The sequence below is a fragment of the Lonchura striata genome, chromosome 1 (assembly GCF_050655825.1).
Source record: "Lonchura striata isolate lonStrDom1 chromosome 1, ASM5065582v1, whole genome shotgun sequence".
Classification (NCBI taxonomy): domain Eukaryota; kingdom Metazoa; phylum Chordata; class Aves; order Passeriformes; family Estrildidae; genus Lonchura; species Lonchura striata.
In genome coordinates, this window is record NC_140703.1 from 73,176,560 (window position 1) to 73,200,382 (window position 23,823).

The 23,823-nt window shown below is 42.6% G+C and overlaps 3 protein-coding genes across 10 annotated transcripts; 1 reads left to right on the forward strand and 2 right to left on the reverse strand.

Annotated features, from left to right (window-relative positions):
* Positions 1-594: 594 nt before the first annotated feature.
* Positions 595-2,097, reverse strand: MRPL57 (mitochondrial ribosomal protein L57). Of its 2 annotated transcripts, XM_085580535.1 has the most exons (3): positions 1,856-2,097; positions 1,531-1,564; positions 595-1,063 (listed from the first exon to the last, which is right to left on the reverse strand). In XM_085580535.1, exons 1-3 carry the CDS (start codon positions 1,877-1,879, stop codon positions 747-749), a joined length of 375 nt encoding a protein of 124 aa, XP_085436661.1. In that variant the 5' UTR covers positions 1,880-2,097; the 3' UTR covers positions 595-746. The 2 variants fall into 2 exon arrangements, with proteins under 2 accessions (XP_085436661.1, XP_021395657.1); XM_021539982.3 differs by lacking the exon at positions 1,531-1,564.
* Positions 2,098-2,180: 83 nt separating this feature from the next.
* Positions 2,181-13,073, forward strand: SKA3 (spindle and kinetochore associated complex subunit 3). Of its 7 annotated transcripts, none has more exons than XM_021539977.3 (9): positions 2,181-2,373; positions 3,947-4,011; positions 4,894-5,059; positions 6,990-7,425; positions 9,135-9,238; positions 9,914-10,101; positions 10,299-10,514; positions 10,653-10,771; positions 11,574-13,073. In XM_021539977.3, exons 1-9 carry the CDS (start codon positions 2,271-2,273, stop codon positions 11,605-11,607), a joined length of 1,431 nt encoding a protein of 476 aa, XP_021395652.1. In that variant the 5' UTR covers positions 2,181-2,270; the 3' UTR covers positions 11,608-13,073. The 7 variants fall into 7 exon arrangements, with proteins under 7 accessions (XP_021395652.1, XP_077637591.1, XP_031360256.1 ...); XM_077781465.2 differs by having other exon boundaries at positions 10,302-10,514; XM_031504396.3 differs by having other exon boundaries at positions 9,917-10,101.
* A 7,130-nt stretch (positions 13,074-20,203) lies between these two features.
* SAP18 (Sin3A associated protein 18) lies at positions 20,204-23,081 on the reverse strand. The gene is made up of 4 exons (XM_021539971.4): positions 22,981-23,081; positions 22,658-22,767; positions 21,337-21,459; positions 20,204-20,680 (listed from the first exon to the last, which is right to left on the reverse strand). Exons 1-4 carry the CDS (start codon positions 23,050-23,052, stop codon positions 20,524-20,526), a joined length of 462 nt encoding a protein of 153 aa, XP_021395646.2. The 5' UTR covers positions 23,053-23,081; the 3' UTR covers positions 20,204-20,523.
* Between the last annotated feature and the right edge of the window lie 742 nt (positions 23,082-23,823).

Here is a 23,823-nt window from a genome sequence, read left to right on the forward strand (position 1 = left end):
AAATAAAAAGCCTGACTTGTGGCTAAATCTTATTCCTCCAGGACACTAAACCTGACTTAGAAATCAACTGCTCAAACAGGAATCGGCCGTGTTCCTTTTAGGTCAGGAATAATCTGTGTAAGAGAGCTGTAACACCCAAGTTGGCACTGACATGACAATGACACTGGAAGTTAAGATCAACAGTTCTTTCCAGAAAGTTTTTTTAAAAATTGAACATTTATAACATTCCATGAATTCCAGCCTCATACCCCTGTCTCTACAGTCCTAGTTCCCCTTGGTCCTTGCATGCCTGATGGCAAGTGTGATAGTCATGTCTCAAGTACCTGGTGTACACAGAACAATCCCTGAGGAAGGGAGAGTGACTGGCCCAAGCCATGTGGCCAGTACCAGCAGATGAGCCTTTTCAACACAGCAGGAGTGTTCTCCAGGCTTTCAGAAGGCAATCACTGAAGCTATAAACTTGGTTATCTATAAATCATCACCACTGCACCTGGTAATTTGCTGTTTAAGCCCTGAAGGACAGAGGGTGGGCAGATGGTAGAGAGGCATACAAAGAACTTCCCTAACAAAGCAATAGTAATGAAACATACGCTGTTTCAGAGGACTACTTTTAATGTAGTATTTTGTACACCAAAGCAACATCTTATTTGTCACCCACCATAATTATGGTGAAATACCATAACAGGTATGAGAGCAGATCCCAGGGTAGTGCACAACACCTGCCAAATATAAATATGCTGTATTATTCAACATGTCCACTTCTTTGTCACATTTAAGTGGTTTAAATGATCGCTGATGTATCTGTGCTCAGGAAACTTGGCTTGTTTCAGGCTTTTGAAAGCTTCCCACTTGGCACGTCTCTCTTCAGTGTTGTGTTTGTATTCCTGTTCCTGTGTCAGGTAAGGCTGGCTGAGCCAATATTCATTCTCTGCTTCAATTTCCAACCTTCGGATCATTGCTTGCTTCATTGAAATGGTAACCTGTCTTGGTCGCCTGTACTTCCCAATCCATTGTTTCCCAGGAATTCTCTTCCGCAGTAATACTGTTGTTAAAAACATTTTGCCTTAAAACATAAACAGAAATATAAAATACTCATTACCTTAGGGACAAAAATAAAACTTTGACAAGAAAGATGAAAAGCTCTGCATTCACTCCACTGCCTTTCAGCTGGCTGGTTTGAAGGTTTAAGCTCAGAGCCGGGTACTCACAAACCATCACACACAGCAGGCAGCACAAGGCCAGACACACTGGAAACTTAACAATCAGAAAAAGGGAGTTGAGAATTATGTAACTTATGAATTTATTCAGTTATCCTTACACTGCAATTAAAGCATATCCTCCCTAAATTATTTAAGAAAAATCCAATCACAGATATTCAAGAATGAAGGGTTCACTTCCCTCATGCCTTCTTCAAATAGCTGTGTTGTCAAAACAGTATTCCAGCTCTGTCTTCTCGATCCAAATCTGGCCTTTCCTCAGCATGAGGTTTTGGACTACAGTCTCTCCGTAAACTGATTAGTATGTAATTACCTAGTCTGTATCCTGGCCGAGGGAAATCTGGTTGCTAGGGAGAAGCAATATCCTGAATTAGACCAAGTGGCGTAAGCGGAAAGCACCAACAGACCCTGACACAACACGCTGGGTGTAAGGGGCAGGAAGACCGAATGACGTTTAAACTTCACAGAAATGCTCTTTGTTCATCAATCCCACACCCGCTAATGTCCAGGGCTTCACATTACAGCGAATTTCATCAGCTTTAGAGAATCACTGAATACGCGGAGTTGGAAGGGACCCACAAGGATCATCGAGTCCCCCTGGCCCTGCACACGACATCCTCAGGAACCACGCCACGTACCTGAGAGTTGTCCAAACCCTTCATGAACCGTCAGCTTTGCTGCCGTGACAAGTCACCTAAGCACTTCCAGCACGGCACACACCGGCACTGCCGCTAACAGAAGCCACCCCACCCCGTTCCCACGGTGCACGCCGGTGTCCCACTCTCCGGCCCGACTGAGAAGCGGATCCGCGGCGGCTCCGCCGCGCCAGGGCCCGTCCCGGCCCCCCGCGCCGGCACGCGGGAGCGGCCAAGATGGCGGCGGCGGGCGGGGCGCGGCTCTCGCGAGAGGCGGCGGCGGGCGGGGCGCGGCTCTCGCGAGAGGCGGCGGCGGGCGGGGCGCGGCGGCGCCAATGGGGCTCGCGCCGGCGGCAGTTTGAAGGCCCCGGCGGCGCGCGCGGCCCGGCCCCGCCGCCTCCGCGCCCCTCACGGAGCCATGGCCGTGACCGGCGCCTTCTTCGGCAAGCTGCGGGAGCTGGCCCTCACGGTGGAGAAGGAGGTGAAGCAGCTGCAGCAGGCCCTGCGCCGGGAGGACGCGGGTAAGGGCAGCCCGCGGCCGTAGGCCGGTGGCTCCGCGGCTGTTCTCGGGGCCCCTGGCTCGGTTTGCGTTCCTGCCCGCCGCTGCCCCCGCGCTCCGCTGGGAGCGCCCCCGGCGGGCCCGGAGCTCAGCCTGCGGCTTGCTCGGGCTCCTCCTGGTCTCTCTGAGCTCCTTTGTGGGTGTGTGGCTGAGTTTTCTTATCACGGAGAAAAACAGTGACTGGGATGAAATGGGACTCACGTTCTTGCTTCTTTTTCTTTTTTTCGTGGATCGATGTAGGAAAACATTTGCAGGACATATTCTCTCTGGACGGATAGCTCAGGCTTCTAATTGTGTTTATCTCTATGCTACGTCTTGTCACGTAGCAGGTGCCCTCTGCTATACTGTTTGCATCAGCCTTGGTTTGCAGTTTAAAAAGTAATGTCTGCTGTGTTGTGTACGTGAGCGATGCATCTGCCCACGGGCAAATACGATGGAAGAATTCAATTTTCTGCTGATTTTTTTTTTTCCACTGGTCTCTATATCGCCATTTGTCCAATTTCATCTGACCCCTTTAATGATAAAATTTTAACACAAGCAATTCTTGACAGCCTAGGGTCATATTTGTTTTATCAATATCTGTCATATACAGCATTAGCTGCAACCTTGAAGTGAAAGCCCAGGCAATTTCTCTGTGGAGTTTAACACATTGTACAAAGAACAGTTTTTTGCTGTGTCAAGTACCTGACATGAACTAGTTCTCTTTGGTTTTGTCTATATGGACTCTCTTTCTCTAATGTATGCTTCCAACATCTCTAATATTATAGAAGCATAAAATGGTTTGAATTGGAACAGACCTTAAAGATCACCTAGTTCCAATCCCCTGCCATGGGTAGGGACACCTTCCACTAGACCAAGTTGCTCAGAGCCCCATCCAGCCTGTGCTTGAACACTTCCAGAGATGGGGCAGCCACAGCTTCTCTGGGCAGCCTGTTCCAGAGCCTCATCATTCTCACAGCAAAGAACTTCCTCCTAATAGCTAATCTAAATCTTCTCTCTCTTTGTATGAATCCATTCCCCCTTGCCCTGTCAGTACCTGCCTTTGTAAAAAAAGTCCTCCTCCATCTTTTAGGTACTGGAAGTTCCCTTCAGGTACTGGAAGGCTGCAATTAGTTCATCCTGAAGCAGCCTCTCTTCTAGGCTGAACAATTCCAATTCTCTCAGCCTTTCCTTGCAGGAGAGGAGCTCCATCCCTCTAAACATCCTGGTGTCCCTCCACTGTACTCAGTCCAGCAGGTCCCTGTCCTCCTTGTGCTGTGACCCCGGAGCTGATGCAGCCCTGCAGGTGGGGTCTGAGCAGAGCAGAGGGGCAGAATCCCCTCCCTGGCCCTGCTGCCCACCTGTGGATGCAGCCCGGGACACATTTGAGCTTTCTGGGCTGGCTGTGGATGCACACTGACAGCTCATGGCCAGCCTCTCTTCTGCTAATACAGGAGATTACATTCATTCACCGTGTAGAATGCTATTTTCATGCTAAAACACTAAGACACCTCTTTTACTTTCTAAACTCTTTTATGTGAACATTCATCGTGAAGACTGTGAAGATGAATCTCCAATAGCAATCTTGCATGACCTCCATTGTGAAGTCAAGACTCAGAAGGTAATATCATTGCCTGCTTCCTTCTTGAAAAATTATATGTGTGTGCATGTTCCATAAACTTGTGGTTCTGTTTTGGTCATTAAGTCACAATTCAACTTCATTAGTCAGTAGTTATAACCCTTATTTTTACTCACATCTAAGTCCTCATAATGGCCATGGATATTGGGGTAATGCTCAAAAAACTTGTGGGCTACCCAAAGTAAGTTTAGGAATGTTTCTTAGTTTGCAGTCACTACTGTCGCTCATGTAAGCAGGGAACAAAGGTTACAAGGAAGTTGGAGTGGTGCCAAGGTATGAGGAGAATGATTCTGGAACAGCAGCTCCCAACAAAAGAGACAAGCTTGCTTGTCTTCCATAACCAGCCTTTAGAATAAAATCAGTCTTCACAGAAGTTTCAGTACCTTCAGCCATTCAGTTAAATTTGTGAAAAAAGTTGTCTATTCCTAATACATAAGTAGAAAAAATGGGTTATAGAAATGAGCAATATAGAAATAATTGAGTGATATAACAATGAAGTTGACTTTCTGCTCTGCACTAGTTCTTTGTACATATGGAGTAAGAGTCTGTACTAATTGCTCTTACCTCATATTTTTCCAGAGTAAATGTATATAGTTTCCTTGGCAAGGTTACCAGTAAGTAGTTATCATTTTGTGAGCTATCGTTACAGTTACTTTTGTAAGTTTTCATACACTTAGGCTCTGTATATTCCTGGTATTCCATAGATGTATATGCCTGCTGGTTTTCAGGTATAGAAAAGACCTAAATTTGCTGCTTATCTTCATCTGAATTGCAATTAAATACTTCCAAAATGCTTCATGTGTAAACAACTATCATGATGATTTGAAAAACACTATTTCTATGTTCCCTTCTGTGTCCCCAAAGGAAGATATTAGTGCCAGTCTTGGTAAGATTTCCAATGAAAATAAAGCAGTTCATGAGTTTATGAAGGCAAGTGAAATCTTGATAGAAAGAAATGCAGCAGATCTTGGAAAAATAAGAGAGCATTTCCAGAAATATGGCTACAAACCACATGTCGAAGGCTCTACAGGTAATATTTCTTGTTAGTACAGTATGTGCAAAAAAGTATCATTTTTATAAAATGTTTCTCTTTAACTATGTGTATATTTCTATTAATTAGGAGATCAAGTACATCCATGCTATTTGCTTTTTAATAATATCCAGAGGGTAAAAGATTTGGTTGTGATTAGCACTGTAGGAATTAACTAAAACACAAACACTTGAAATTAGATCTTCTGGCATGCCGTTAGGTTAGTGTCTGTTGGGTTTTGGGGTTTTTTTCAGTAATAAATATATTCAGAAAACATGTTAGCAAGCATGTTTTCATAACCCAGAGAATTATACTGCTTCAACTTCTCATGCATGAGGAACTATTGTAGATGCATCTGAGTTGGTTTGTGTTCACATGTGATGGTTTCATTAACTTAAATCACCCTAGAGAAAATCCTAAAATGTCTGTTTCACAGCATAAATGGGACCAGAGAAGAATGCTGGGGTATTAGGTGGCATGTGACAAGCAGTAGCACCTTGATCATTGGAGGGGAAGGAGGTCCTTAATCCAGTCAGAAAATATACATAGAACTCTCTGAAAAATCCAGATATGCCAAATGACTTAAAGTATTATACCTGTCTATACTACACTTACTCCTTTTGTTATCAAGGGCCCAATCAGACTTCAAAAAGCTTTTGACGTGGTCTTAACTTTCTCTGATTATTATCCAGTCATTACACAAAACAAAATTATGGTTGTGAACCATATTGATGTCCAAGTTAAGCTCCTATAGCTGTTTTACACAGATAGGGCAGAAGACTCTGATTTTTTATAGTACCTTTCTTCCTATACCCTCTTTGCTTTTAAAGAAATCTCCAAACAGAGCTACAAGGTTAGATTATTTTTTAAGTTGTATTTTTAAGCCAAGTGCGTCTGCAGACATATCACTGCACATCAGAAGGTATATTACTTTAAATAGCCTCCCTCCCCCTACCCACCTCACAGATTCAATTAAGTTGATTGATCTGAATCATCAAGTTCACTTGGTGGCTGCACACCACCAAGTCAACCAGACCATGGCACTGAGTGCCATGTCCAGTCTTTCCTTAAACACCTCCAGGGACAGTGACTCCACCACCTCCCTGGGAAGTCATTCCAATGAATAATTACCCTTTCTGTGAAAAAATTCTTGCTAATGTCCCACCTGAATCTTCCCTGGTGCATCTTAAGACTGTGTCTTCTGGTCCTATCACTTGTTACTTGTGAGAAGAGCCTGACCCCCACCTGGCCACACCCTCCTGTCAGGCAGCTGTGGACAGTGGTGAGGTCTCCCCTGAGCTTCCCTTCCTCCAGGCTAAGCAACCCCAGCTCCCTCAGCTGCTCCTCACAGGAATTGTGCTCCAGATCCTTCACCATTTTAATTGTCCTTTACTTACTACATCATGCAGAAATTCACAAACATTTTGGGTTGTTTGCTTTATCTAACTCCAAAGATGTACAAATTACGCATTTACATACTTTTGCAGTCAACTACTGTTACTGAAAAAGCTGTCTCCTTTCACAAGTTCTTAGTTGCTGCTTCACAACCTTTCCTCAATACTGTTTTTCTGAAGAATGGGCATTTTAGTACTGTATGCAGCCTTTGCTCTTTCTCCAAAAACCTTTTCATCTCCATGCAGGGATAAAAATACACTTAGGTAAACATCTTTTAATTTAATTTTCCCTAGAAATAATATTTACCAATAGAGTGAAACTCAGTAAATGTGTGACTTATAAATATAGCTTAGCCATATAAGGTTTTGATACCTGTTGTAACTTCAGGTTCAGTACTTTAAAGGGAAAGAAGGAATCTAATTTTTACAACAACAAGTAAAAGAACTTGAATACTGGGGAAGTGTTGCAATTTATTTTATAAATTCTTAAAACAAACTTCTGATGTAATTTTTTTTTCATTTCTTTTCTTAAAAAGAAGAGGAGGATGAAGCTGACAGTGAATCAGCAATGTCTGTGCAGAATAAATCTGATGACGAAAAAGCAAATGATGTACCTCACCTATCTGCTTCTACAGAGAAGCTGCCGTTGCCCAAAGACCCCCTGCGTATCCCCGAGCTCTCCGATTTTGGGCTTTCACAGTACACGTTCCCCAGGCCTTGGGGAGCGCTGGAAGCGCCGCACAGTGCACAGCACATGAGCAGTGCGCGCCAGCTGAGGGCAAAGAATGAGACTCCACTAAGGTTGCGGACGCCGCAGGCTTTGCCTAAAACACCAAAATGTAGGCTGAAGATGGATGACTATGAGTGTGTAACACCAAAACTTGAGCACTTCGGCATTAGTGAACATACCATGTGTATGAATGAAGATTATACGATGTCACTTATTCACAAAGCTTCTCAGACATTAAAAAAGTAAGTTACTGGAGTTCAGATTGTTTCTCTACTGAATTTTCTGTATTTTCTTCTTGCTGTACTAATTTCTTGTTCCTATTGCCTTCTTCTTTGTCTTGAGGTGGGCGATTGCTCAGGTGATATTTCTCAGGTGCTGGGTCCTATATCATTTAACTCCCTACACATCTTTTCACATACCCATTGCAGTGCTAGATGCTGACTTAAAATATATCTGCTGTGCTGCTTGCCTTGACTGCAGCATAAGAATCATCCATACACAATGTATTTACAAAGAGAAAAACACAATGTGATCTGTTGTTTTCCTTAACCAAAGGTTTCAGCCTGGGCTTGTCTACTACAGATATTACACAGCCAGTGTAAAGGTTGCAGAAGCTTTATTAATATAAACAGAAAACAGTTTGTTAAGCATTCAGTGAATTTGTAGAAGCACTGTATTGTCTCTAACATAAGCCTCAACTTACAGTTTATTTCTTTTGCTCCAGTCTTCTCTTGAAAGAACTTACCTAGATTTTCACTGTTCTAATTATAAAGGAAAATAATTGCAGCAGTGAGGTCATGCATGTAGTTAATAGGTCATGTTTTTATAGTTAGTATTAGCAATATGTTCCATTTTAAAAGTTGACAGTACCTTAATATTTGATATTTAGAGAAATTGTTTTGAAAACAAGGATCACATCCATGAAAAACACTTTAAAAATTCTACTGGTTCTACTCACTGTAAAAACTAAAAATCATATGGCTTCAACTACCTCTAAGGCTTTGAAGACAAAACTGACTTGAAAAGTTACTTTTTTATTTAACCCAAAGTTTGAGGTGTGTTCATCTAAGTAAAATGTACTGCCTCATATACTGCCTATACTGTTTATTGGGGGATGTTTTCAGTTTAGACATTTTGTAGAGACAATCTAAATCTGGTTATGATAGTTAAATTACTTTTTAAGCATTTAAAATAATTTTCTTTAAAGACACAGATTTGTGTGTATGTTAGTTAAGTTTCCACCTTTTGCCTAGTATTCTCTTAAGTGTATATGCCATTTTTTCACTAGAAAATCTTAGACACAAAAAAATATTTTTTTTAGTTTCTCTTTCCAGTGTTATAGAATTGATATTAAATAGCTTGTCACTTTGAAATCACTACGTTTTCTTTTAAAATAATTTGGGGATCTCTCCTTTTAAATAGTTATGTAATTACTAAAATTACTTGAAAGCTCTATAGTATTTGATCAAGATAAACAATCTTACTTAAACTTAAAAATTCAATTAAAAAATCTTTTCCTGTTCACAAGACCCTTATTAGTTTAAAAGCAGAAAAGAGTTCTTCTTGTTCCATATAATTTCATAGGCTACAGGCAGTTCCAAAGTGAAACCCCTAATACAGAATTGATAATCTCTGGCATTTGTCCTACCCTGTACATCTGGTTAGGGTTTGGCTTTTTCTTAATGCCTTAGACTGAAATCTCAGTGTATTTGATCATTTGTGGCTGGACCGAACATTTGCATACCACAAATTGCAGTAGAATCACAGATTAAAAAAATCTATAAAACATTCATTTAAACATATATTAAATATTCATATAAAACATTTGAGAAAACTAATTTTTTACTTGCATATTCATAATGAATACTAGAAAGGTGACTAGGATGGCAATATTCCTTTAACTGTGACTTCTTCATAATACTTGAGAGCTAACTGGGGATTTGGTTTTCAGGTTGGTTAAAAGAGGAGATGATAACGGAGGGAATTTGCCAGAAATGACAGTCAAGGAATTCATGGTTACTCCTGCATCAAAATCCAGTAAGAGAGCTAAAAATGGTAAGTTAACAATCTGTGAAATTAATATACGTATGCATTTTTACAGAATGCATGTGCAAATGCATTGTAAACACATGGTTCACTTAAATTGTGTTTCTGGTTAAATATGGTTAATTCAGGGTAAGCCATTGTATGAATAGTAATGTCTAAAAATATTGGTGGCTTCTATGGCAAAGTTTCTTACTCCCTATAATTTTTTTTCTCATTCTTGTACTCATATCCAATTTGAATTATGCAGAGGAATTAATAATTTTGTAACTGCAGCTTATCCATATTTGAAATAAAAATACTGTTTTGCCAACTTAGCCTTTTTTTTTTCCTGAAAGGGGATAGCAAGACAGTACTTTAAGACTTTCAAGAGTAATGCTAGAACTTCTTTGAGAGGATAAATAGGTTATTTTTTAAATCTTGAGACAAACATAGTGACAATTGGGTAAATGAGAAGGTAAAGCAATGCTGATTTAAGTTGGGCTTCTTCAGTTATATTCAGTAGTGGGACTAGAATGACTACTTTGCATTTACTGCCTTTAAGGAATACTGTAATTTGGATGAATCAAGCAAAATATCAACTAAAAGGATACACATATTTTAGAAAATGAAACTAGAACTGGTAACAGTTACATATGTGTGTGTGTACATATATATTTTTAATTTTATTCTGCTCACCCTTGATAGCAGCAGCTGACTGGATGGATTCTCCTATGGTATTTGTGTTCTGTACTCCTGATGTGAAGGACTCTTCCAAAACTAATAATACAGGATTATCAAGGTCATCAGAGACAAAGGAACTGCCTCTTCCCAGTCATGCAGCAACACCACAGTGTCCAGATTTTCAAACAAGATGGTTAACAGCAGAAGCTAAGGTAGCAAATAGCAATTATGTACATTTTCAGACACTTTGCCAAAAGCAGATTATAAAATGTAAATTTGGGGTTCTTTTCCAATACTATTTTTTCTTATGTCACTATAAAAGCTCTTTCTAATAGTAATTCTGTAAGAACATTTGCTAAGTACTTTACCTAACATAAGTTTACTAAGACATTTAATTCTTCTTTTGCAGCAGCAGGTAACACCAGGGGGGAAGCTTGAGTCGGTGAAAAAGAATGATGCAAAAGATACACCATACAAAGAAGAAAGAATTCCTTTTGCTGCGAGCTGTGATGAGTATCTTAAACATACTGAGGACCCTTCCCCTCCCAATCTGGAACACTATGACCATTTACTCAATACTCCTCCACCTCCAGAAATAACAAGGATACCAGATAATGTTTTAAAGGTTAGCTTATATGCCTTTTTTCCCCCATCTGATTTTAATATCAAAATACAATAATTTAAAGGGCCTAGTTCTATCTGTAATACATCTGTTTTGAGTTCTTAGGTAATTCTTTTTATTCATATTTAATGTTTCCTATAGATCCTTTCCCAATATAATCAAAAGGTAGACTCTTCTAAAGCCAAGGAAATGGAGACCAAGGCAGGAAATACAAGAAGATATGAAAGTTGTTCCACTGATTACAGCAACAAAGAAAACAGGTATGATTACACTTTACAAATTTGGTTAAGTAATTTAATTTGTAGGAGGTACAAAGAGGCTTTAATACACTTAGAAATTCATGTAGTTGCTTGCTCTTCAACTATCCAAACAGCTCTTGTTTCTGTGACTAAATAACTGGGGTTTTGGCATGGTATATGACTACCTGTTTGTAAAGAACAAATATTATAGCTGATGGTGTGTTTGGATCCTCCCAAATTTAAAAATAAAAAAGGAAGACAGAATTTTACTGTAGGTTTATTTGTAGGTATACTTTGCTTTGTGGCTATCAAAGCATCAGTGGATGCTTTCTAGGTAAATTTATGCAATAAAATGAAAGAATTTGGTGAAAAGTATCTAAGTGAGAATTGATTTCACACTTGTTTTGGTAAAGACAAAATTCTTCAAATGAAAAGTAATCTTAGAACAATTGAATTATAGTTTTATAAAGAGCACCATCAGTTTGAATATAAAGAAGTTGTAATAAAAACTTTATCAAAGTGTACATATTCTTGATTAAATGTAATATATATTATGCTTGTTGATTATCTGTTAAATTTAGGGTCTATAAAGATTATTTAAATAGGAGGTACAAGGAACATGTAAGGAACAACAACCCAGAGGAAGACTGATAAAAAAATTACTATACTTGGAAGTTAGAATACATTTGAGTAATCTCACTTTACCTGACCCTTCATTTTTTGTTGTCAAGATAAAAAAAGACAAGGTTTCAATGTTTTTATCTTCTGCTAATTCAAAATATGATTTAAATAAGCTCATGAACACATCTGGGTATATTTTCAGAGGATATCATGGAGTTTTCAAGACAAACATCTGAAATGAAGCTGAAGACCATGCTGAAACTTTCACATTCATTGATCTTATCACCAAATCATCACAAGTTCAAAAAGCAAAAGGAAATACTTGTGGAAGAAGGAGCCATACTGAGAAAAGGTTTTTATCCGTGGCATGGACAAACTTGTTTGAACTAACAGCTTGTGCTTAATTTTTTATTGACATTATTGGCAAAATGTATTGAGGAGTTTTAAATATATTACACTTCAAAGAGGAATGAAGGTCCATGTACAAGGTGGTACTTCAGTTGTTTGTTGTGTAGGATTGCATTTGCAGTAGGCTGTAGAGTGCAGTTAGGTTGTAATAAAAGGAAGTCCTGTATATTGCTTTAAAAAGTGGATGTCTCTGGCTATTCTGGTGACTCTACATCCTTTCAGGGCTTGAGGCTGAAGTCTAGTACTTCAACAGTATTTGGTATCATCAACAGAAACAAGTAAAATTTTGTATTGGAAGACTAAGTCCTGCTTTACTGTTTAAAGCAGTTCTGTGCTTTTAGTCCTTTCTGCAGTGCTAAGATGTATCTGACACATTCCTGCATCAGACTGACTGTTGCCTCTCTAGCAGACAGGCATTTCCCATGCAGCTTCACTCTTTATGTATCTACATAGTATCGGGTGACAATCAGGTGCTATGCATCTGGTTTAGTTGTAGTCCTAGAAGGTGACTCTGGCTCTACTGTGAATCAGTTCAAAATGTGCAATTGTTACTGGTTATATGTATCTTGAGCTGCTTGGAAGAACTTGCTGGCAGGTCTCCTCTCCTGCTTCCTCTCCTGCTGCTCCCATGTGTATTCTCTTCAGTGCTGGTGTCACTTCTAAATGTGCAGATATAACCCTGTAGTAGCTCACCAAGCTGAAGTTTGCAGAACTGTTTGGCACTCTTTTGATAGTCGTAGTAATTAGGAATTTTTTCCTACTAGCATTTTTGTTTTCCACCAGAAAACCCAGCTTTGTATCCTTGTTTGGAACCAGTTTGCAATTTCCACTGTCAGCAATTCCTCTAAGTGACTCCAGGACTGTTCTTACTATTTGTCTTCCAGTCGATAACTGAAATTCTGTCATTTACCTGAGGGCAGACATGCAACACATGAGAAGGGAGAGACTGTCCTAGGAGATGGGGATAAGTGGATGTTTTTCTGAACTCAGCTCCACATTTTTTTTTAAGTCTTCAGGATATGCAAACATCTAGAGAGCCACACAGGTATTTCTTCATTTGCTTAGACTTGTCCTGGTTAAAACTTAACAAGTAAAGGTGCCTTTTCCCTGCTATTACATTCATTTTCCAGGATAAGTGTACATCAAATTAATTGGAGAAGGTAATTTTCTACTAGCTTTGACCTGAGCAGTCATTGAAAATGGTAGTTTCTGTTTAAAATTATGTAAGTATTAGTATGTCAGTCTGTGAGCTTAATTAACATTTTTGGATACTAAATAAATCTGATTAAAATGCTTGGTGTCTGCTATAAGAACATTTATTTGTTCTACCCATCTTCTTCAAAGAGTGAGGGCCACACCTGCTTCCAGCTTTTGTGTAGATTAAAACCTGATGGGGTGAGTGCTGGTTCTGGCATTTCATGGCCTTGGAAAGGTACAAAGTATTCTTGCTGCAATGCAAGAGGGGTTGAACCAGACAGATTTACTAGCACTAAACAGGAGGGATTTCACAGCCTGCAGTCTTTTTCTTGCCCTGCAGCAAGCCAGATACCCTTTTATCATGAAATGGAACAAGCAGCACCACTGCAACCTTGCTGTATTCCCCCTGCCTTCAACTAATGAAATTCACAAAAGGGTTTAGTGAAGTCTTTTCCCTTAAACTGAGAACAACTCAACACTCCACCATGCTTTCCTTCATTAGGAAACTGTGGAGCTGTACCTTGCAGTGCTGGGTTTCTCACTGCAAGGCACTTGAATAATTTTACTTGCCTATTAACATTTTCTGTGCCATATTATTAACTAATAATTATCTTCAATATGACAATTGAAACCTTAAAATCATCTGGTATACTTAAGCTGTTATGACGTGATACAGGGATGAGACTTTTGGAATCAAGAAATGAAGTTGTATGCATCAGTTTTGTTTCTCTTGTCTTCAGTATTACTGTAATACATGTCATGTTGTTTGTGTTTGTATCTTTTTTTTTAATAGGCAAAGCACTGCTCTGAGACAGATAAAATCATGACAGCAAAACAAAAACTAGTTTTAGTTTGCTATACTTCACCTTTGAAATTCTTTTAGGTTTCAGGATGTCCTAAACAGTAGTTTGAGTAATGGGATGGGGCCGGAGGGGGGAGTTGACAGCAGTGAATGTGTAAGCACTGGAACAGACTGCCCAGCAAGGCAGGGGAATCTCCTTCTCTGGAAATATTCAAAACCCACTTGGATGCAATCTTGTGCAATCTGCTGTAGCATGGGAGTTGGGACAGGTGGGTGTGTGGCTGTCTGATATATTGGAACAACCAAGGATGCAGCCATGGGGCTGGAGGAGAGTAAAACTCCTCTTAAGCCAGTGTTGCTGGAAAAAGGTTCATCAGCTGCACTCTGAAGTTCGTAACATGTCAAAGTGGGAATGATGCAAAGGATCTTAAATTTTCAAGTTGGTTTGTTGTGGAGTGAATCTCTTTAACAGCATTGGCCTGTGGAAAATGCAGTTTGGATAAACAGTAGCTACATAAGTAGCAAACACAGTGGTTCTGTAAGAGACAGTCATCACCTGAAAATAAGCAAAATTGCCAGAGTACAGTTTTGTGTTGTGCTTTATTTTGTTTAACTGGGGGCTGCTTCCACTAGAAACTGTTTCACCAATTCCCTTGCACAGAATTTAGGGGTTGTAAAGTTTTACAATAGATTTCTTCATTTGCCAAGACACTGAAAGGCTAATTATTTTTGTTTTCTCATCTAGTGTGTACTTCCCAACTGCAATCTCAAGCTCAGCTTTTGCCCATGTGAGTGCTGGATCAGATGTAAGGGAAGGGTGAGGAGGGAACACATCTCCAAGCAGTGCCTGCTCTGAGAAAAAATTGAACCTAGCACAAAATTGCTCTTCAGTATTTAAAAGCATCTGGGAAGTAAGCATCTGGAGAAGGAAGTGGAGTCTGGGCTTCCTTTTTGTTTTTGTTTTTTTTTAAAGCACCATCACTGCTTTAAATTTCCTGTAAAATGTCATATTTGTTTTGTTCTCACTTGTCACTATTTGAATGTTCTAGCACTCATGGTGGTTGCACGTGCTCCATCAACAGCAGTAGCTAGTGTTGGATCTGCCTTCTGCTTTGGGAGTACTTTTTGCTCCCCATGGGATAATAATACAGATATTATGGCATTTACAAGAAGCAAAGACAATATTCAGTGGCCACACTATGGAATCACATGTGTGTTAGTCCAAAGGAGCACAATTTTCTGCCAGGAAGACATTGGCTGATGCTGCCTATATCAACTTAAATGTAAAACGTTTTGCTTTTCTTACAGTAATACCTACTTTTACAAAGAGGGAGTTGAAATCATAGTAGGACCTGACCAGATCCAGGAATTTCTTTGAACTTATCTTGCCTTACTCAAGTTGAAGAGTTTTTTAAAAAGTAGCACAAATGTGTCTGCATGGGAAATGATCCATGGAATAAGGTGCTCTGTCACACAGGCATTTATCCTGGGGAGGGGCCAAGGAAAACATAGTTTGCAGAATACTCAGCAGGAGGGTGTTCAGATGCTTCCATAATTGTTGGCATATTGTATTCCTGGCTTAAAGCCCTGGGGTTACATTCTCTAATGATTGCTTATGCCATTGCTGTAAGCCAATCTAGGGCCTTCTGCATGTTCCCACCTTTCCTACGCCAGCTGCAGGTCCCACGCTGTAGGTTGTTGGTTGCATCACAGCAGTTGTGACTGCAGGGAAATCCATTCCTGCTTGCACAACCACCAGGAGCTAATTACAGTTTTCCAGGATTAAATTGTTCAGGGACTGTGCACTGACCCAAATCACTGCCTGCCTGTGAAGGCATTGGTGGTTGTTGAGGCATGAGAAGGGAAAGGACAGGCTTGGGAGCCAGGATGCCCTCCTTCCCTGGCTGGTGAATCCTATCCTGTCTGTCCGGCTGCTTTAGTAAGGTTGCCTAAGGCTGTTCCTCCATAATCACTTCAGTGGCAGCTGAAGAAACTCTTCCTCTTCACCACTGCGCTCCTCACAAATTCTCTTTCCCCCTCCCTGGGACAACTGGGTGGTTGTGCATTAATTGGGCTGGAGAGAATAGAGCTGCTGGGACCAACCTGACACTTGGAAGAGGGCCCTATGCAGAGGTGCAGAGTGGTGTGGTTTGTTCCTGGCCATGTAGGCTGCTCTGGCTGGTGGGACCTATTTCCAACCTTTAGTATTTCTCTAAGCACCTGCTTCCCTTCTCCTGTTCTAGCAGAAGCCTCCTGCTCTCCCTGCAGTTGTTAAAGCAAAGACAGCAGGAGTGGGGCGTGTTTGGCAGCAGACCCCAACCTGGACTCTACACAGCCCCAGCTGAGCAGGCACTTGGGGGTCGGGGACTACTGTGTGCCTGGTGCTCTTTCCCCAAATGCCCTCCCTGAAACCACTGTTGTTGGTTTCCCCTCCCATCCTCTAAAGCCTGGGCCAGGTGCAGGACCCTGTTAAAGACCCCCAAGTCTTTTTAAGTCTGAAAACACTACTTTGTGTTTGCCAGAAGCTTGGGGAATTGACAGCATGAATTGACAGCCAGCACTTGGAGGAGCTCACCCAGAGGAGCCCTGGAAGCTGTCATTTGCACTGGGTTTTCTTGCTGAGTGTTGAGGAAGTCAACTGAGTATTTGGGTCAGGTTGTCTCTATTTAAGCCTGTGAAACTGGAAATATCCCAGGGAGGGAAACACCCCAGCCCCTCTGAACCCAGCCCTTAGGCAGTTAGGACTTTGCCCCAGTGGGCCAGCCAGGGACCTCCTCACCACCAACAGGGGTTTGTGGCCAGGTGCACAGCACTACATGAGTGTTTTGCAAGGCACATTCCTCAGAGGGAATGGATATTCTTGTTTTTAACCCATCTTGAGTTGCACAAAGTCCAGACAGGAGGGCTTAGATAACAGCAGATAATTGGATTGTTTTGGTTTTGGCAAGTTGAGCCTTAGTTGTTGTATTACTTATAGTGCTGTTCTTTGAATACTACCCTAGCCATCATCATTCACCTGCTCTGATACAGCATGATTTCAGAGACCTCCTAATTTTTCCTGCTTTCCATTGCAAAAGTGAGAATTTGCTGATAATGCTTAATATGTTCCTGCTGCATAGCAGCTGGATCTGCTTTTGACAAGAGTTGTAAAATTTAATTCTTCACAACTTCTTCAGTCAGATAGCAAACACAGAGGGAGGACTATGTCTGCCCAGGTTATTGAAAAAGTGTGCGAGTTGTCCTCACTCTTTAAACTATGGAGGGAATTAATCTCCACACCCGGACCTCTCCCAGAAATGTTGCAGAACTTATATCAGGCTCGTGCTGCCACTACAAGAAAGGAACTGGCTTTCTGATGCTGTAGTCCCTGTTTGTGGACATGCATACATGTGTGTATACACACTTGTATGTGCCTGTACTAGAGGGGTGATGAAATCAGACAGTGACTGTGAAAACTTAATTAAGGCCTGAGCATGTGGAAAAGAATCTTTTTTCCTCCCAATGTTAACTGAAAGCCTGGCTAATGATCAATAGTGACATCAACACTATTTATGTAAGGTGTAACAAGGTGATAGTGTGAGGATTCTTTGTGAGGAAAAAAAATAGTATTTTTTATACACTTTCTTTTCTGCTTATTAGATTGAAAAAAACCCATTGGTTTAGGTGCACAAAATGAGGGGGGAAAATCAGAACTAAGAGTCAAGTTTGTTTGGGGAAGCACAGCAGAGTCCTTCATGACAAGACAAACCTAGACAGGCAGGAAAGACACGCCAGAAGGGACATAGAAAGAGGAAGAAGTCCCATCTATGGGAGCAGGGCAGCCTTCAGCAGGTGCTACTGAGGGTAAAAAAGAAATTAAGGGAAGTTAGCCTGGTTCTGTAGGTGAGTCTATTTGACTGTGCTGCACCCCACAGGCAGGATGTGGAATGCTACTGGCCCTGCCAGGGAGCACAGCTCACCAGGCTTGCTGCTGCTGCAGCCAGAGGCCAGGGAACACAGGCGGGGGACCTGCAGGAGTGATCTGGATGTTTGTCACTGCTTAGAGGCAGAGAAAAATGGCCCTCTGAGAAAGGACAGGAAGAAGGGGAGGCCTGGAAAGACTCATGCAAGGGAGGTGGGGGTAGGTGTGGTGTCCCTCACAGCGCATTGGCAGGAAGTGAGAGCTGTCTGGACTGCTGGGCAGGGGAGGGATTACCTCTGAGAAGTGTCAAAGTCAGGAAACCTTTTCTGGGCAGCTGTCATCCTATCATCCTAGTTCTTTGCCTTACTCATCTGGGAGACAAAAGTTTTGGAGGAGTGGTTGCTGTTGACACTGTAGATATGTAACAGAACTGCATATTTTAGGCCTTTAAGGATAAAAAAAAGGAAAGCACCTTATCCAGCTGCCTTGATGAGGGACAAAAATTCCTCATCAAATTGCTGCCTTGCTGCTTACAAAGCAAATCCTGTGGATTGACAGATTGGGATGCAGTGCTGTCTACACCACTTCCTGAGCATATGGGATTTTTCACTGTCTTAATTTCCCCAAACCACAGTGCTCTACATATTTTGCTCTTTTTATGGACTGACATCCCTCCTCAATGTCTATAGCAGCTTTCAGAGATAAACACAACCAGGTTACTGTGACTGAATCCTCTCCTGTGCACTAGGAGCTCAGCTGGTGACACTTTCACTTCCCTTTCACCTCTTGCCACATCTGCTTTCACAGCTGCTGTCATCAGCTTGGATTGCCAGCTGATATATATTGATATAAGAAACCCCTAACATGAACTACATTCTTCTCTCAAGTGTCTTTTCCCATAATAATAAGCTCTGCACATCTGCATTACCTTTCTGTGTGATTTGAGAGCAAGAGATCCCAAAAGATGTTTATCCTGAAACAGCTGGGGAAGAGATCAGCTGACATTTATGCATTCATGGCAGTCAAGGGAAGGTAAACTCCTCAACCAAACATGCTGAATTAAGTATTTGCTACTGAAGACAGTTCTGTACTTTCATTTCCTGGTGATTTTGCTTCATGGACCACCACATATAAAGCCAGTAGAGGTTCTTTTTCTCTGCCAGCTGGGCAGGCACCAGCATTTCCTGGCCATGGCTCCCATTCCAGCAGCAAAGTCAAGTCACCTCCCAGAGCAGCTGAGTCACAGACACAGGCTCAGTTGTCACTGTTGCCTTTTATAGTGACTACATTTAAGAATTATCCTTAAATGCAATTGAAGCAAAAACCAGGGTGCAAAACTGAGGAAATGGCCATATTCCTGTGTACCTCTAATGGGAGGTTTGTCCTTCCCTTTAGTGCACTGTAATTATATGCTGGTTACTCACCGCACTCACACTGCAGGACAGATGATGCCCTGGGGCAATCAGTGAGACCACTTAGCAGTAGCCTTTGCTTTTCTGTTTGTCCAGTCTGTCAAGTGTCCCCAACCTGAGCAAGCCTTTCCCTGGTAACACAAATCCCTGAGCTGTTCCAACACATGGGTTTTTCATAGCATCACTATTTGAAGGACCACTGCCTCACACCAGAGGTGACTGTGCCACAAGAAAACATCCTGCCCATGCCAATTCTGACAACAATAAATCAGCTCCACTGCCACCTCCAGGCTCACTCCTCAATAAGCAGCATTTAGAAGTGTCTTCTTGAGCTTTCTTCAAAAAAAGGTGGGGAGCACTTCTCAGTCCTAGGGGAGAAGTGACTTAGATGTAGGTGATTCTGCAAATGAGAGACATTCATGAAGGCTGAAATTGCAACTCCCTAATTTAGAACCCAGAGAAGGGGGACAGAAGAGGGTTAAGCCAAGGGCAGAACACCCTCAGGCTATACTGAACCAAGGGATTCCTGAGAGGGGAAAAAACCAAACCTATATAGACCCCAGTTCATGACAGAAAGCACACCTTGTTCTCAGCAGACAGGAACATTTACTTCAGTTCTAGCCTCTGCTCAGGCCTTAGGCAAGGAAAGTAGAGATTCTAATGAGTTACTGCTTCTGCTCCTGCCCTTGCCTTGCTCTTGGCACACAGCAGCTCAAGGTGTAGAAACCAAGTACCTGGTCCTGCCCAGACCAGCTGGATGCTCCCAGTCAGCCAAGGACAGCTGGACCCTACTGGAAGACCAGAGGCACCAGCACATCTCAGCATCTCCCCCTGCAGTGACAGAGGCAGTCAGGCTGGCAAGCACCAAGCATCACTTATGCTGAGACATAGGTCACCCCTTCTTCATCCTGCTCTTTAGGGTACCAGGCAACACCACACACACCAGTCTTCCAATTGCCCCATAGACAACTGAGATCTCTACGCTACCCTTTCCTCACTTTTCAGATTCTAGAAGCTGACTGCTGAACACTCTCAACACCCCCCAGCACCATTAGTAACTTCTAACACAGAGCAGCCTTGAGCATTGATACACCACTAAACAGGCAAAGGAATAATAACATCAATTTTTATTCCAAACAAGACAGAACAACAGAACACCTGTAATCCTCCTGGTCATATTTAATGGAAGTCTTTAGAACACTGGTGAAACACTAAGTTACTATTCAAACTATAACAATCAGGGATAGGATGATGGCACTGCTGAAGGAGTTTCTTCTAACAAACTAAAAGTTAATGTTTAAGAGTTAACTTTCTTCTACAATGCTCAGCTTTGTCTTCAGGTGCTTAGCAACAAAAGCAAAAAAATAAGCCTGCTTTAGAACAGCAAGTAGGAGTAAACAGAATACATAATCATAGAACGAGAATCGAGACTTTAGTAAGGTCTCATGCGGCTTGATGGGGGTGGTGCACGATTTGGAGGAGTAATTGCTATATCCAAATAGTCTCCTATCTGGAATTTTTGCGACTGCAATGTCATGGAATCATCTGTGCCCTTCCTGCCCGACATGGTGCTGCCGATCTCCTTCACCCTGTGAGAGGAAAGGCAAGTTAGTTATCAGCGGCCAATCTCTCCAGATGTCCAAAACAGGAACTGCAGTGGCTCATAACCCCCTTCCCATGCCATTCTCTGCACTGTACACATGTGGCTGTGTACTCAAAACACTGCAGGTTTTCTCTGCAATCCTGGGTGCAGAGAAAAAGAAAAGCTACGCCAAATGCTCTTTCTGACAGCACAGAGAAGCCTCCTACCCTATTATGTTAAATACTAGTAAGAACCACTTATCCCCTGCCATACAGACAAAGAACAAGACACCCCACCAGATTCCAAAGCAGGGATGCTGACAAAGATTAGCTCATGCCATTTTGGAAGAGAAACACCTGCTACAAGATCACTGCTGTAACTCAGGTGAAAGACCTACCAGGAACAAAGTATTATCTCAAGTTGGAGGGCCACATACCAGTTGCCAATACAAACCAAAGCCTTCAAGCACACATGTTCATAGCTTTGGGAACACATTGACAGGGATGGTCACCAAGCACAACTTAAGGGTTTGTAGAGGTCATCACACAGAACTTCAGACATTTGGTATGCGGGTTCCGAACTTTGTATCAGTGTTAATGAAGAATAATTTACTGTTCTGGTGCCCAAAGTATTCTATTAACTCAGAGAAGAAATGCCATTTACCTATAGCCGGGCCTCTTGAGATCTGTAAAAACAATTGCAAAGTTGAAATGTGTGCCCTTCTTCCGTGCTTCTGGGTAAACTTCTTTCACCAAGCTGGTCAGCTCTTTGAGAGTTGCATCCATCCTAGATTAAACAAACAAACCAAAGCACTTCATACTCTCAAAGGAACAGTAAAAAAAGCTTCCCAAAACATTTAAGATGGAATCAATATATTGCTACAACCTAACCATATTTCTTTGCCTTGGCATACCCTATGTCCACAGTTATTGATTGTAACACCTAGGAGAATTCACCACTTACTGCACACTGGAGGCAACCTGCTCTAGTGCAAATGTGTCTGATTCACTGCAATGTTCAGATTAATCTCTTCTTCTCTGTATACATTTCAACATATGCATTTCCAGGTCTCTCTGAAGAGTTACCATTTAAACAGCAGAAGCCTTTTTTTTTTTTTATATACATTCATACAAACCACAGTGTGAGTTTCCTCACCTAAACTGACATCTGTATTAAAATAAAGTTATTAACTATTAGAGGAAATGTAAGAAAAGCAGGAAAGTAAAATAGCTTTCTGTTTCTGACCTTTACCCAGCCTTCAACCAGAGCAGGGCTAAAGCTCATGTCTAGAATTTCAAGAACAAAAGTACTCAGTCATCGCAAGTGAATTTACTCCAATTATACAGACGGTGCTCCGAGCTTCAGGCAACCAAGGAGTAGTGTGTTGACAGACAATGCCCATACTGACTTCTGCACATGGGAAACAACTCAGACACCACCAACAGCCTGGACAAAGTCCATAAATCCCACTTAGATGGATTTACTCAACTACACAACATACAAGTTACAAGTCTGGCAAACATCATGAAGGATTTAAAAAGCAGCATAATTCCTTTTCAAAGGCATCCTTCAAAAGAATACAAACAAAACCTAACGTGTTTGCAATGGAGCCTAAGGCAGTTCTCCAAAATAAATTTGAGAGTAATAAAAGGCACATGTCTGTTAAAGCACTGCTACCTGACGATGCAAAAAGAATACTCATTGCTCCACTCTCAGAAGGGTCTGAGTTCAACCAACGAACCATTCACATAACATTTCAAGCCTTCTGGGACAGCTGTTTCAACTGGATAAACGGGGCTGTCAGAACAACATATACACATTAAAGGAAAACCTCTGCGTCGAATGGATGTGTTGCGATAACCACCGCCACAGCAGAAGCCACCGATTACACGCAGCGGTGGTTGGGCACTTCAGCCGCACGGAATGTCCGAGCCCGCACAGCTCCAGCTGGGGCTGGGGCCCGGGCCAGGCCCGCGCCACTCACCAGGTGTAGATCTGCAGCTCGCTGGAGGGCACGTTGCCGCGGGAGAACTCGTCCATGCGGTGGTGCCGCCCATTGTTGGTGGTGAAGACGCGAAGCAGCAGCGGGCACGTCTGCGGGGTGAGGCGGGGGTGAGGATGGAGATGGGAGGGGAGCGAGGAGCCGCAGGGGTGGGGATTAGGATCAGAGGCCATTCGCCACGCCCTCCCCCCTCCGCCGGAGGCCTCACGTCGCCACTAGCCGCTCCCCACCTCCCCCCCACCCCCGCTGTCCGCCCTGGCGCGGCCGGCGAAGCGGCGCGGCACCAGCACCCGCACTCTGGACACCTTCTCGCGGTCGATCGGCTTCTCCGGCTCCTTCTTGATCTCCTCCTGCGTCACCCGCGACTCCACCGCCATCTTGCCGCGCCGCTGCCGGATGTCGCGCCGCGCCCCGCCCATCCCGCGAGAGCGGGGCGGGGGCGGGGGCGGCCCCGCGGCGCTCGCCCCGCCCTGAGGCGCCGCCCGGCCCGGGGAAGCCGCGGGGAGCCACCGGCAGGGTGGGGTAAACGGGCGCGAAATCGCCTTAGGGCCTACCTTCCCTTACAGTCAGGAAAAGGTCAAATGCATACGCTTCCCGCTACGTTCTTTTTTTTCTTTTTTCCACAATCTTTTTTTTGGGTTAAATTTGAGTCTGTGGTTGTGTCTTATAAAATAAGCGGGGAATGTATAATATCTATAAAAGAATACGAAATATGTGGTTTTGTGATAGCTTTTTTAAAATGTCGAGAGTTGCTTGTTACTCAAAGCGGTGGGGACAGAGGGGCTCAGTTTTCACTGAGTTTACGCTTGGATTATTTCATCTGAATTTATTTCTCATTTTGAGAGTAAAACAAAGTTAAGTTTCTCTGTAAAATAAAGCAGAAGCGCTCTTGCAGGTGCAAAATAATCCCATATCAGGGACTCAGAGGTTTGCTGAGGCTGGAAGGGAGCTCTGGAGGACCAAAGCCCTCGCGAAGCAGGATCGGCGAGGGTGCGTGGGCTCCGAGCGTGCCCGGGGATGGAGATCTCCGGGCAGCCGGCTCCAGTGCTCTCTGGCCTTTGCAGTTAAAAAAAACAAATTCTCTTGTTATGTCAGTTTGTGCCCTTTGCCTCCGGTTCTGTGGCGGGGCATCGCTGGCTGTCAGTCTT